The sequence below is a fragment of the Odocoileus virginianus genome, chromosome 20 (genome assembly GCF_023699985.2).
Source record: "Odocoileus virginianus isolate 20LAN1187 ecotype Illinois chromosome 20, Ovbor_1.2, whole genome shotgun sequence".
NCBI classification, from domain to species: domain Eukaryota; kingdom Metazoa; phylum Chordata; class Mammalia; order Artiodactyla; family Cervidae; genus Odocoileus; species Odocoileus virginianus.
The window spans coordinates 8,938,106-8,951,521 of NC_069693.1; the positions used below are offsets into that span (position 1 = coordinate 8,938,106).

At 46.5% G+C, this 13,416-nt stretch overlaps 1 protein-coding gene across 4 annotated transcripts; it reads right to left on the reverse strand.

Moving 5' to 3' along the window:
• Window positions 1-173: 173 nt before the first annotated feature.
• LOC110139983 (very-long-chain 3-oxoacyl-CoA reductase-B-like) lies at window positions 174-12,994 on the reverse strand. 4 transcript variants are annotated; one of them, XM_070450694.1, is made up of 11 exons: window positions 12,749-12,994; window positions 12,372-12,418; window positions 8,253-8,328; window positions 7,858-7,968; window positions 7,620-7,687; window positions 3,659-3,703; window positions 3,397-3,431; window positions 3,093-3,174; window positions 2,519-2,584; window positions 1,847-1,996; window positions 174-606 (listed from the first exon to the last, which is right to left on the reverse strand). In XM_070450694.1, the coding sequence occupies exons 1-11, from the start codon at window positions 12,906-12,908 to the stop codon at window positions 502-504; spliced, it is 945 nt and encodes a 314-aa protein (XP_070306795.1). In that variant the 5' UTR covers window positions 12,909-12,994; the 3' UTR covers window positions 174-501. The 4 variants fall into 4 exon arrangements, with proteins under 4 accessions (XP_070306795.1, XP_020753870.1, XP_070306797.1 ...); XM_020898211.2 differs by lacking the exon at window positions 174-606 and adding an exon at window positions 1,144-1,657 and having other exon boundaries at window positions 12,749-12,989; XM_070450696.1 differs by lacking the exons at window positions 174-606; window positions 12,372-12,418 and adding an exon at window positions 1,144-1,657 and having other exon boundaries at window positions 12,749-12,899.
• Window positions 12,995-13,416: the final 422 nt, after the last annotated feature.

Below are 13,416 nucleotides of genomic sequence, written 5' to 3' on the forward strand. Positions count from 1 at the left end.
AAATGATAAGAGTTTACTAAATCACCTCCAATCATATGAAAATTATCCTCAGTATAAACAAAGTGTCCAAAAGAAATTAAAAAGCTCCTTAACACGGCAAGGAATCCTCTGCTTCCTGCTTCGTGGTAACTTTGGTGGCTGTTCATAAGGACTTTGAAACACATCTTTAAAAATTGACTCAAAAAAAATTTTTTTTAAATTGGCTCAAATTTTTTGAAAATTACAGTAGACACCTCAAAATTGTGTTTGGCTTAATTTCCTTCCAAGGTAAGGTTTCCAACTGTGGGGATAATGCTTTTGAGGCAGGCGACGGATAACGAACAAGCCAACCAGTGTGTAACTTCCTCTAGGCTGTAGATGTCCTGGATGGCTGCGGGGTCAGCTTGTGCGCCCTCGTCCAGGCTCAGCTCCCGACACAAGGCCTGCAGCGCCTCCGGGACCCCGCGACCACCGCCACCTGCCTCAGCGTGGCGCCCGTCCGTGTCTTCCTTCCACTGAGCGCTACCCACAACCACCAGCACCAAAGCGCACGACGGATCTTCGATGGTCTACATCCGCGCTTCGCCTCAAAAAAGTCCGTTTCTTCCCCAGGGTTCCGAGCCTGTCCTTCACCGGAAATGTGATAAGAAGCATATCATCTTAAGTGATTTCTAAATCTGCTTAAGTCGTTTTATTTATAAATTTAATTTTATTGCTCCTGGATTTCTCCCAACATTTTATTATGGAAAATTTCAAACATGCAGGAAAGTTGAAAGAGATGCACATGTGTCTGTTACTAACATTTTGCCACACTTGTCTAACCGTATTTCTATTCACTCTATCCATCTAACTTTTCAATGCATTTCAAAGTAAATTGCAAACATCAGTACACTTTTCCTAAATAATTCAGCCTGTATGTCATTAACTACATTTCAGTATTTTTTTTTTTGCTGCTTTTAATTTTCAGTATTAATAATAAAAGATTCTCCCACTTCCAAGATGGAAAGAAATTCATTCATGGATTCTTCTAGTTGATGTGTTTCCACTTTCACACAGCGATTTAGGGATTTCTAATTCATTTGGAGTTTATGCAGGTACATGGTGTGAGAACTAAATCCAACTTTATACATAAATGTATATATATATATACATACACAGGGGATCTCTGTTTTAAAAGTATTTTTATTGAGATTTAATTCACATACCATAAAATTCACCCGTTTTAATTGTGTACAATTTAGCAGGTTTTAGTATTTCACAAAGTTGTGCAGCCATCATTGCTACAAGCTATATTTATAGATGTGTGTGTGTGTGTGTGTGTGTGTGTGTGTGTGTGTCTGTTTTTCTCCAAATGTCTATCTAGTCTTAGCGGCACATATTAAGAGCTCCATCTTTCTGCCAGAGATTTGAGATCCTGCAGTTGTCACTAATGTCCGGGTATTTGGGAGACCAATTCCGTTTCACTGGCCTGTTTGTCCGGTGGGAGGTCTCCCTAACAACGGTTCTGGTTTAGGACTCTGATAAGGGGCGGGGGACGACAGACATGCGGTCACGCCTTCAGGGCCTTTAGTCAAGTTCTTTCAGAAAAGAACCCTACTACATTACATCTCTCCAACAGAGGATATCCCCAAGGACTGAAAAAAAACCAACTGGGCAGGAGCATGGTCAGCAGGAAATCCTGGGAAGGAGAGGTACCAAGGATCAAGAGACGCCCCATTCTTGAGTCCCCCCTCTCCTCTCCCGGCTCCCCAGCCCGGGCTGGGGGCCCTCCCCTTCTCTGTCCGTCTCCCCCTTTCTGAGGACTAGTGGACCCACACCAGGGGCTGTCCCATCAGCTCGCACCCTAGGACTGCCCCCAGGAAAGCACCTGCACAGCGTGGCTGAGGCACCCGGGGGTTTCGGAAGTGAGGCCAAGCGTGTCCAATGCTTGCCGAGCGAAGTCTTCGGCGCTCACCATAAGCAGTCCCTTTTTCAAGGGATAGGTCATATTTGTTTCAACCAAAAAGGGGCTCACTGTCTGCAGGTAGGAAAGGGGTCAAGATAAGAACTCCCCTCCCTCCCAAGCCTAAGCACCCAGGCCCTCTCCAAGAATCCCTGAATCCCACCCCTCTTGCGGACCACGCCCCCAGAGAGGCGCTGATCACGCCTCTCGGGCCACGCCCCCTCGAGAACCCACCCCTTGCGACTTTCGCGCCACGGAAGCTTTTTTTTTTTAAAAAGGTTCTTCCTACCTTCTTCCCTCTTTCTCTCTCTTTTCCTTCCTTCCTCCCTTCTTCTCTCTCCCTCTTTTTTTCCCTCCCCCCTCCCTTCCCTTCCTTTCTTTCTTAAATTTTACTGAAGTATAGTTGATTTACATCCACAGAAGCTCTTTGAGACTGAGTCGCGGTCCTCGTTCAGACCTCACCGCCACCTCACTCCGAGCCCGCCGCAGCTCCTAGGAGCCTCCACCGAATCCAAGCTCCTCCTCCCTCAGAGCCCACCCCCCTCGTGAGTTGCCACTCCTGTCCCTCTCGAGCTCCTTCCCTCCGGAGTCAGGCACCTGCACGATGACACCTTTGGAGCGGTACTCTGTGCCCACGGCCACGGAGAAGCTTCGCACAAAGGCCTGAGGAGAAGGAGAGGAGGGTCCCAGGACCACGAGCTTTCCGCGTGGAGTCCTCCAGCCCGCCCCCTGTCCCGGCGTGGCGTCCGGTATCCTAGAACACTTCCCCGCTCCCTCCCGGAGGGGCCCCTCCCTCACGGCTCAAGTTCTCACCTTAACACCCAAAAGTTTCTTTGCTCTAAGACCTGCTTTTGTTCCCATGCACTCACTCTCCATTCCAGCCGCGCCAGTCTCTTTGTGTTCCCTGACCTCCTCCCACCTCACCGGTTCTCGAAATCCTAGCTTTCTTTTCTCTTAAAAAAAGAACACAGAATCTGACTTGCCCACTGGACTGTGCCCCAGATATCTGACCTATTAATAGCCTCAGACTCTGGTGATACATCACACACACACACGCACACACACACGCATTTGGGTCTTTTCCGCCATAACCTTCAGGGCCAGAATTAAGGGCTCCTGTAGGAATGACAGCATAGAAGCCAGCCTGTGCCTGGTCTGTGGGTCTGGGTACCTTGGTAGCCGCATACACTGCTAAATATGGGTAGGGCTTCCTGTCAGCTAGTGAAGATATGTTGATGATGATGCCTTTGCCCCTGCAGGAGGAAGCATTAATTGGAAAGCAGTCACTGCCACTTGGGGAAGAGAGGGTCTCAGGGGTTTACCCACCTCCCCACCCTTTAGTCTCTGTGCTAATCAGAAAGATCAGAGAACTAGGGAAGAGTTGGAAATGTGAATGGGAGAGCTGGGGAATAGAAATAGCCAGAGGTTGGCTGGGGAAAGATCCAGAGTGAAAGACAAAAGAGACTGCCTCTTACCTGCTAACCATTCGGGGCAGGAGGATTCTAGTCATCTGCAGGAGGAATGAAGAGGATCCTCTCTTTCCTTCTTTCCTCTGCTTTCGCCTGCCCAGACTCCTGCCCCCTCCTCAAGTTCCCTCCTATACCCCTACTTTCCATCAGGGACTATTCTGCTAGCACTTCCTCCATGTCAAGTCCAGTACTGGGGGACACTGAGGACCACCCAGAGTGGTCAGAGCTCCGCTGACACTGAACCCAGTCCCTCCTAGCCCTGACTCACCTGGGCCACAGACATCATGTTGCAGTTAATAATATCCTGGAGTTTCTAGGGGAAGAAAATGGAACCAATCAGTCCTTTCCTTCACCACAACTCTGCCACAACTCCCATATTTTCTAGCTTACTTTTCTTTTAATGTGGAACACAGTTTTTAAAAGTTGCATCTACTAGAATTTAAATACACATAAATCTCGATGCATCGACTCCCCTTCTGGAAGTGTATTCCTTTCTAAGATACTCACATATGTGGGGAATGCATATGTCCAAAAATACACATTATAACACAATTTGTAGTCAGATATGCCAGGAAACATCCTGAATATCCATCAATACTGGGATGACTAAATAAACACTGGGTAGCCCATGGATAGACCACTGAACAACAAGTGAAAAGAATGGATCAGCTAATTATTCTGATTAAAATGATCCCCAAGATACATGCCTACTTGTGAAACATAAAGTGCAGAACAATAGGCTGCTGCCATTTGGATAAAAATTACATATACATCCTTCTGTAGGCATAGAGAGAAAAACCTATCACTATTTTAAACTGGGGGGCACTTTGGGGGAATAAGATTGAAGGGAGAAAGAAGATTTTCACCTTCATAAACTTCTCTCTTTGGATTTTCTGATCAATAAACTTTTTATAAATGCATACCATATACATACCAAAGTACACAAATCTTAGAGTAAAAACTGAACACAAATCTTTAGCTTCTACCCACATAAAGGAAGTATTGGGATTTCCCTGGTGGTCCAATGGCTAAGTCTCTACACTTGCAATACAGGGGGACAGGTTCAATCCCCGGTCAGGGAACTAGAACCCACAGGCCGAACTAAAAGATCCCACAGCTGCAACTAAGACCCAGCACAGCCAAATAAATAAATAAAATAAATATTTTTTAAAAGATTCAATGCAATTGCTATTAAAATCCCAGTAGCATTTTTTGCAGAAAGAAAAATCCTGCCCAAAATTCATATGGAATCTCAAGGGACCCTGATATTAGCCAGACTAATCTTGCATCCATCATTTCCACTTCTGGGTATATGCCCAAATGAATTAAAAGCAGGTACCCAACACTGCTGTATTTAAAATGGATAACCAACAAAGGACCTATCATATAGCACATGGAACTCTGTTCAATGTTACGTGCCAGCTTGAACGGGAGGGGATTTGGGGGGAGAATGGACACATGTATATGTAGGGCTGAGTCCCTTCACTGTCCACCTGAAACTACCACAACATTGCTAATCGGCTACACCCCAAAACAAAATAAAAAGTTTAAAGTTTGGGGAATAAAAGGCAGGTACCCAAACAGCTATTGGTATGTCAATAGTTCATAGCAGCATTATTCACAACAGCCAATAAGTGGAAACAATCCAAGTGTCTGTCAACAGGTGAAGAGATAAAGGGTGATATCTATTAATACATATGATGGAATATTATTCAGCCTTAAAAAGGAAGAAAATTGGGACTCAGGCTGTGACATGGATGGACCCTGAAAATACTATGCTAAGCAAAACAAACAAGGCCCAAAAGAATAAATACGGTATGATTCCACTTATATGAGGCACCTAGAATAGTCAAATTCATAGAGACAAAATGGTGGTTTCCAGGATCTGCAGGTAGTTAGGAATTGGGGGTTACTGTTCAACAGGTAGAGAGCTGAAAAAGTTCTGGAGATGGATGGAGGTGATTGCTTCACATCAATCTCAGTGTACACAATACCACTGGACTGCACACATAAGAGTCAAAATGACAAAATTTAAGTTATATATATTTGCCATAACTTAAAAACAAAGGAAAGAAAAAGAATGAAGTTCTGATATTTGCTAACAACACAGATGAAGTTGAAAACATTATGCTAACTGAAATAAGCCAGACACCAAAGGAAAACGATTCTGTGATTTCTCCTGTATGAGGTATCTAGAATCAGCAAGCTCATAGACACAGAAAGTAGAAATAGATGCTACCAGGGAATAGGGAAGAATGTGAAGATACTGCTTAATAGGACCTGTTTAACTTACAGGTCCTGTATTTAACTTATACTGCTTAATGAGTTTCTGTTTGGGATGATGGAAAAGTTTTGGAAATACACAGTGGTGACAGCTGTACTGCATTGTGAATGTATTTAATGCCACTGAGTTGCACACTTTAAAATGGTTAAAATGGCAAGTTTTATGTTATATATGTCACAATTTTTAAAAAATTTATGAAAAAAAATTTATGCTGATATTTCCATTACCCTGGCTCCATGTGGACCTTGTTAATTATCTATTATTTCTCTTGTGTTCAATCATGAATTTTCTTCTAATATTCCTTGTTATATTTTGTGAGTGCTGGATATTTAATATTTAAAAAATTGAACTGCTAATTTGAATCTCTGGACTACATCGTTTTTCTCTAAAAATGGTTTGGTTTTGCGTCTGCCAGTTAGCTAAACTAGGGGGTGCTAAAATATCACATCCACATAATCCCAATGGAATTAAGATCATCTGAAAATTGGCTTCAGTTCCTATGAAACCTGCTGCTGTGCTGTGCTTAGTCGCTCAGTCATGTCCAAGTATTTGCAACCCCTGGACTGTAGCCCACCAGGCTCCTCTGTCCATGGGATTCTTCAGGCAAGAATACTGGAGTGGGTTGCCATGCCCTCTTCCAGGGCCTATGAAACCTACTTTACCCTAACTCCTGGATTACAGTGTTCAGGATTCCAAGCTAAAACCTGAGATATTTTCCAAAGCTTTGTGCTATGTTATTTGTTGCAGCTCCAACACTATCCACGTGGAAGGGAAATGTTGCTTCAAATGTCAGATTTCACCTTTCTTGGATTCTCTCTTCCCTCAAATCTTGATGCGACAATTCCTCATTGCCTTAGTAGGTTGATGTCTTTAAACAGTTATTTTAAAACGGTTTTATCCAGCTCTCCTACTCGTTCTCATTTGCAGGGTTAGTCTTCAGTCACAACTTCCTCTAATACCAGAGGCAGAATACCCAGGCTGATTCTCCTTGCATTTTCTAAAATGAGCCTATGCCTTCTTTTTTTTTTTTCCGACTTCTGTTGTCAGAGGTTAATTTTTATTGGAGCATAATTGCTTTACAATGTTGTGTTAATTTCTGCTGTACAAGGAAGTGAAGCAGCTCTGTGTATACATATATCCCCTCTCTCCTGGACCTCCCTCCCACTCCCTTACGCATTTCTTTTGAAATAATATTTAGAATGTATTTATTTTTGTGTGTGTAGCAAAGTTTTAGTAATGTGAAAAAGGGATAGGGAAAGCTTCTGACATAGACATCAGAAGGGGGATGGAAAGTGCCCCCACTTCCTAGTCTTATCAAGGCCTTAGATACTTTTACCAGACCCACTCCCATACGTCTTAAACTAACATGGTTAGAAAAAGAACTAACAATAGAGAATTTAAAAGCCATCTTGATCTCCTGTTTAATAATAATAGCCCTCATTTATGGAGCACGCAACTTAGGTTTACGTGCACTGTGTTGTCTTATCAGCTGATATGGTCTTATCAGCTCTACAAGGTCAGCAAAAAGTATTGATTCCCATTTTATAGATATGAGACTGAGGCGCTGACTCTCCTACGTGGCTCATTCCCCGCCCCCTACTCTTTTTTTTGGCCACACTGTCGGCTATGTGGGATCTTATTTCCCTGACCAGGGGCAGAACCCACGCCCCCCTTCAATGGAAGCAGGGAGTCTTAACCACCGGACCGCCAAGGAAGTCCCTCATTTCTCCAGAAAGTTAGCACCGGAGAATACAAAACGGGCAGAACCAGATTCAATGTAGACAGTGGTTCTGGTTGAGCACTGCAGAAGGGCGCCCCATGGAAGGAGAGCATAGATTCCCAGCTCTCGAAACACTTAATCAGGCTAGTGTACCGTGCGGGGTTTTCCAACAGAGGGAGCAGTGTAAGGCAGAGGTCCCGCGGACTAGTTCTCGGTGTTACTCACTTTGGCGACGTCGTCACAGTCGAGCAGTTTACACAAGTGAGGTGCATATTTTTGGCCCACGTTGTTTACTGAACGAGAGGGGACAAAGTGCTTGTCTCACTCCAACAGTCCCAGGGACACCGGGCGGGGGCAAAAGGGAGTGTCTGCCAGAGAGGGCGGCCAGGAGAATGTTCCGGGGTCGGGGTGAGCCCCGGGGCGGTTGAGAGCAGCGCTTCTCCCAACGGGCACGGGGACATACCCAATACTCCGATCTCCAGGTCCTTCAGTCCTGCCTCAATGGTCTCGTAGATCTCCAAGCCCCCGGTGAAATCCACCTGAATCACTCGTGTGCTTTTGCCGTAAAGCCGCTCTGGGAAGTGTGGGAGGGGTTGGGAAGGGGGGGGTGGCGAGGGGCGTAGGCGGAGTGGGAGCCAGGCTCTTGGCTGTAACTCATCTCTGCCTGCACCTCACTCCGGTCTCAGTTCAGCCCCAGGCCTTTACCCGGTCCTTCGGAGGCCCCAGAGGCAGAGGGAGCTTGCTCCGTGCACCCTCCTCGACCACGCCCCGACCACGCCTCCGACCACGCCCCGTCAAACCTCAGCCCTTGAGCCCGGAGGGCCGCGTTTCCCAGCTCTCCTCCTTTCCTATACTCACCTATCTCCTTTGCCTCGTGCTTCAACTTGCTCAGGTCTCGACTGATGAGGACGACGTTCAGACCTCTCCGGGCGAGCTGCAGGAAATGCATTCGTTTATTTATTCACGAAAGCCACAAATATTTACTGTGTGCTGACAGCGTGCTGCGCTGTTGTAGGCGCTGCCGATGCAGAGGCGAACAAAAGAGAAATAAGGGAAGTTGGCCCTCGCGGAGCATGCATTCTGGGGTTAGAGTATTACAGGCAGGAGGAATAGCAAGTGCAGAGGCCCTTGCACAAAGGCTGGCTAGCTTAAAGGACAGCATACAGTCCAGGGTGCACTGAATGAAGTATTCTTGCCTGGGAAATCCCATGGACAGAGGGGCCTGGAGAGCTACAGTACATGGGGTCACAAGAGAGTCGGACATGACTTAGTGACTAAACAACAACTAGCCTCCCCTGCCTTCGTGCCTACTCAGGGACATCGCTGCAGCTTTTGCCCATCTTCCCCCTGCATCACGGTCTCCCTTTGCTGGATGATTCCCATTCAACATGCAGACCTGCCAGAAGGTCTTCTCTGTTCAGGTGTTGCCCCATTTCTCATCATGCTACCCCACTTTACTCAACATTCTAAGAACTGCTTACCCTGGCTCCCTCCCCAGCCCACTTGTACCCACTCCAGTTGGACTCCCGCCCCTACTGTGCCACCCAAACCACTCTGGTCAACAGTAACTTCCACGGTGGTAAACCCAGTGCTGTTCTCAGCACCTCGCAGCAGTAGCTGACACGTTCATCACCCCCTCCTCCAGGCAACATTCTTTCCCTGGCTTCCAAGACATCTCTTCCAACCTTGGTTTCCCTCCTGCTCTAGCTCAGTTCTTGTGCCTCATCTTCTGTGCTTCTTAACTTTGAGTGCTCCAGGGAGCACTTTGGGGTGATTCAGACTGTGCTTCCCTTCTCCATCCATACCCACTACCATGGGCATCTCATCTAGTACTGGGACTTTATTTTTTAATATTATGTATTTATTTATTTTTGGCTGTGCTGGGTCTTCATCGTTGTGTGGGCTTTTCTCTTGTGGTGGCAGGTGGGGGCTACTCTCTAGTTGCAGTGCGAGGGTTTCTCTTCGTGGTGGCTTCTCTTGTTGGAGAGCCTGGGCTGTAGGCGCATGGGCCTCAGTAGTTGCAGGATATGGGCTCATTACTTGTGGCTCCCAGGCTCTAGGGCCCAGGTTCAGTAGTTGTGGAACATGGACTTAGTTGCTCCTCAGCATGTGAGATCCTCCCAGACCAGGGATCAAACTCGTGTCTCCTGCACTAGCAAATGGATTCTTTACCGCTGGACCACCAGAGAGGCCCCCTAGTCTTAGGACTTTAAATGGCATTGTTATGATGATGATGCTTCAATTTCTATCTCCGCCCATTCTGAACTCCAGAATGGCATTTCCAACTTCCGGAACTTCACTACTTGGATACCTAACTGGTATCTCAAATGTGTGTGTTAGTCACTCAGCCGTGTCCAACTCTTTGCAACCCCATGGACTATAGCCTGCCAGGCTCCTCTGTCCATGGGATTTCCCAGGCAAGAATACTGCAGATTGCCATTTCCTATTCCAGGGGATCTTCCCGACCCAGGGATCAAACCTGGGTCTCCCGCGTTGCGGGCAGACTCTTTATCATCTGAGCCACCAAGGAAGATAGAATGCCCAAAATGTCAAACTTAGAATGTCGAAAACTAGACTCCTTTCCACTTTCCCCAAACCTGGTCCCCCCCTCAGTTCAACTCCATTGCAGTAATGGCAGCTCCATTCTTTGAGGTATCCCGGTCACAAATCCTATAAGTAATCTATTTTATGAGGTCAACATTATCCTAATAGCAAAAATTGAACAAAGATGACAAGAAAACTACAAGCTAATATCCCTCATAAACTTAGACACAAAAATTCTCAGTGAAATATGAGTAAATCAGTCCAGCAATACAGAAAAAGGATAAGAGGTAATGCTCAAGCTGGGGTTTATTGCAGGAATGCAGGGTCAGTTCAACCTTTGCAAAATCAATTGATATAATTTACCATATAATCAGACTAAAGAAGGAAAACCATATGATCACCTCAACAGATAGAAAAATTACTTGACAAAAGTCAACTATCCATGATAAAAAAAAAAAAAACTCTTAGCAACCTAGGTATAGAAAGGGCCTCCCATGATCTTATAAAGATCATATAAATACATACACACACATACGTGAATTTTAAAAACCTAACATTATGCTGAATAACTGAAAACTGAATGCTTTTCCTCTAAGAACAGGAACAAAGCAAGGATGTTACCTCTTACCACTTCTCTAAATGTCCTATTTAATTTCCTGGGCAGTACAATAAGGCAGAGAAAAGAAATTAAATGTATGCATATTGGAAAGAAGAAATAACATTGTCTCTGTACATGGGTGACATCTCTGTCTACATAGAAAATCTCAAGAATTCTACAAAATGGTTACAAGAACTAAGTGGGTTTAGCAAATTTTCAGTTTATATAAGGTCAGAGGTTTGGAGTCATACTCTCTATCCAATCTTTAGAATAAATCTTATCAGTACAAGCCTTCCTTTATAGCTCAGTTGGTAAAAAAAAATTTGCCTGTAATGCAGGAGACCCTGGTTCAATTCCTAGGTTGGGAAGATCTGCTGGAGAAGGGATACGCTACCCACTCCAGTATTCTTGGGTTTCCCTTGTGGCTCAACTGGTAAAGAATCCGTGAGTACTAACGTCAAAATCAACCCCAAATTTGGGACTTCTCTGGTGGCCCAGTGGCTAAGACTCTGTGCTCCCAATGAAGGGGGCCCAGGTTTGATTCCTGGTCAGGGAACTAGATCTCTCATGCCGCAACTAAAAGATGCAGCATGCTGCAAGGAAGATCAAAGATTCCCTGTGCCACAACTAAGACCTGGCGCAGCCAAAATAAATGAGTCGCTAATTCAATAAAACCAAAATGCAAGTAGTTCTCATGCCACGATGCCATCACACTTAGATGAGTCATCAAGATCTCTTGCTTGGATTTTGCAAGAGCCTGCATAAGCAGGATCTCTCTGCTTGCATCCTCACCCCCTATAGTATCATACCCCTCTTCAGAACCCATCTCACTCAGTAGATGTTAAAGTCTCCACAATAACCTACCAGATTCCCCATGATCTGTCTGGAAATTGCATTTCTGCCCTCATGTCCTACTCTCTCCCTGTGACTCTGATACAATCACAGCAGGCCTTTTTCTGCTTCTCCAACAAGTGATGCTCCCTACCTCAGGGCCTTTGCACTGGCGATTTCTTCTCCCTGGAAATTCCTTCTCCCAGTTATTCACAAGACTCCATCCCTCATCTCCTTCTCATCTTTGCTCAATGCTGCCTTCTCAGTGACATATTTGATTACCCTATATAAAAACTGGAACCTGCACATCCCCAGGGCTCCCTCTTCTCCTTTCTTATTTTTCTCTTTAACTCTTTTTAAATTTTAAATCTATTTTTTTCTTTCTTTTTTTGGCCACACCGTGTGGCTTGTGGGATCTTAGTTCCCCGACAGGGACCAAAGATGGAATCCTTGCCCCCTGCAGTGGAAGCACAGTCTTAACCACTAGACCACCACAGAAGTCCCTCTCTTTAACTCTTATAACCATTTGATGGGCTTCCCTGGTAGCTCAAGCAGTAGAGAAACCACCTGCAGTGCAGGAGACCTGGGTTCAATCCCTGGGTCAGGAAGATCCCCTGGAGAAGGAAGTGGCAACTATTCCAGTATCGGATACACTATACATTTCATTTGTTTATCTTACACCTATCTCCCCTCACTACAACATAAGCTCCAAGAAGACAAAGTCTTTTGATTTTTAAAAAAAACTATTTTGTTTACTGTTGTACCCCCTAGCATCTAGAAGATGCCTGGTGCATGGAGGTGCTATATAAATATGTTTTGAATGAATAAATCAGAAGAAGCCCAGGGCAGACACTTGCCCCCACCCTGGGGAGCAGAGGAAAGGCTCCCTGGAGAGGATGTCTGCGGGAACCAGAGAGAATACACCATTCTCAGTCTGATAGAGTTAGCTGACAACAAGCAAACAGGAGAAGCCCTCCCACCACCCACCCCAAGCCCTGGCTCACCTCATGTGCGTAAGCCTTGCCGATGCCACTGGTGGCTCCTGTCACCACTAGAAAGGAGAGGAGGAAAGGGCAGGAGGGGATCCCCACCCTATCCTACCCCCGTCATCCACTCCATGTGCCTCTTGTCCCTTTTTGCACCTTTTCTGGAAACCCCCCCTCATCGAGACCCAGCCCTCCTGGTTTTCGTCCTCCTCTTCCATCGGCGAGGGGTTCTAACACCTCGCACAGGTTGGAGGACTTCATACAAATCCAGCCTTCACCCGTGATGCTTCCAGGGGTCCCTGGCGTCTGCCCTGACTGGGGGCCCTCACCGGTCATCTGCCCGTGTTCCTGCTGCCCCGCCTCTACCTGCTTAGTGCAGAGCCCTCCTTTCTTACCTGCCCAGGCCCCGTGCGCCCGGAGCCAATGGTTGCTCCGGCGTACCTGGGGCAGCAGATAAACATAGACTGTGGAGCCCACAGCCCAGGTCGCCCACAGTAGCAGGAACAGGGCTGTAACCGCTCCCAGCACTCTCAGAGCATCCCACTCCGACTCCATCACAACCCCAACCAACAGATCACCCGACCTAGGACCAAGGGGGGAGTTTTCCGGGGGCAGCTATAAGAAGCCTGGCCTGCCCGAGCCGCGTTAGCCCCGCCCACACTGCCAGTCAAGCATTCCACCCCGCCCCTCTCTCTAGCTACGCCCAATGGGGGTTTAGTCTAACCAACAGCCACGCCCATAGCCTTAGAACCGCCCCTTGATGGGTCCGCACCTGAGTTCAAAGTCCACTCCCAAAGCCCGCAGAGCCAGCATACATCCAGCCCCCACTCAACGCACACAACTGGGAAAAGGGTACCCACAGATAACCTCCATTTGGGTCACTGAACTCAATCTCGCTGTTGGTGAGTGAAGGCCAGAACTGAAACGAGTGACCAATCACGTGGTTGTTCAGGCGCCAAGTTGTGTCCGACGGGGGTTTTGTCAACACACAGTTTGCTAGAAGAACCTCACCTACAACTTATCTGCCGGGGGCGGGGGGCGCCGTATAAAAGCCAGAGGCCTT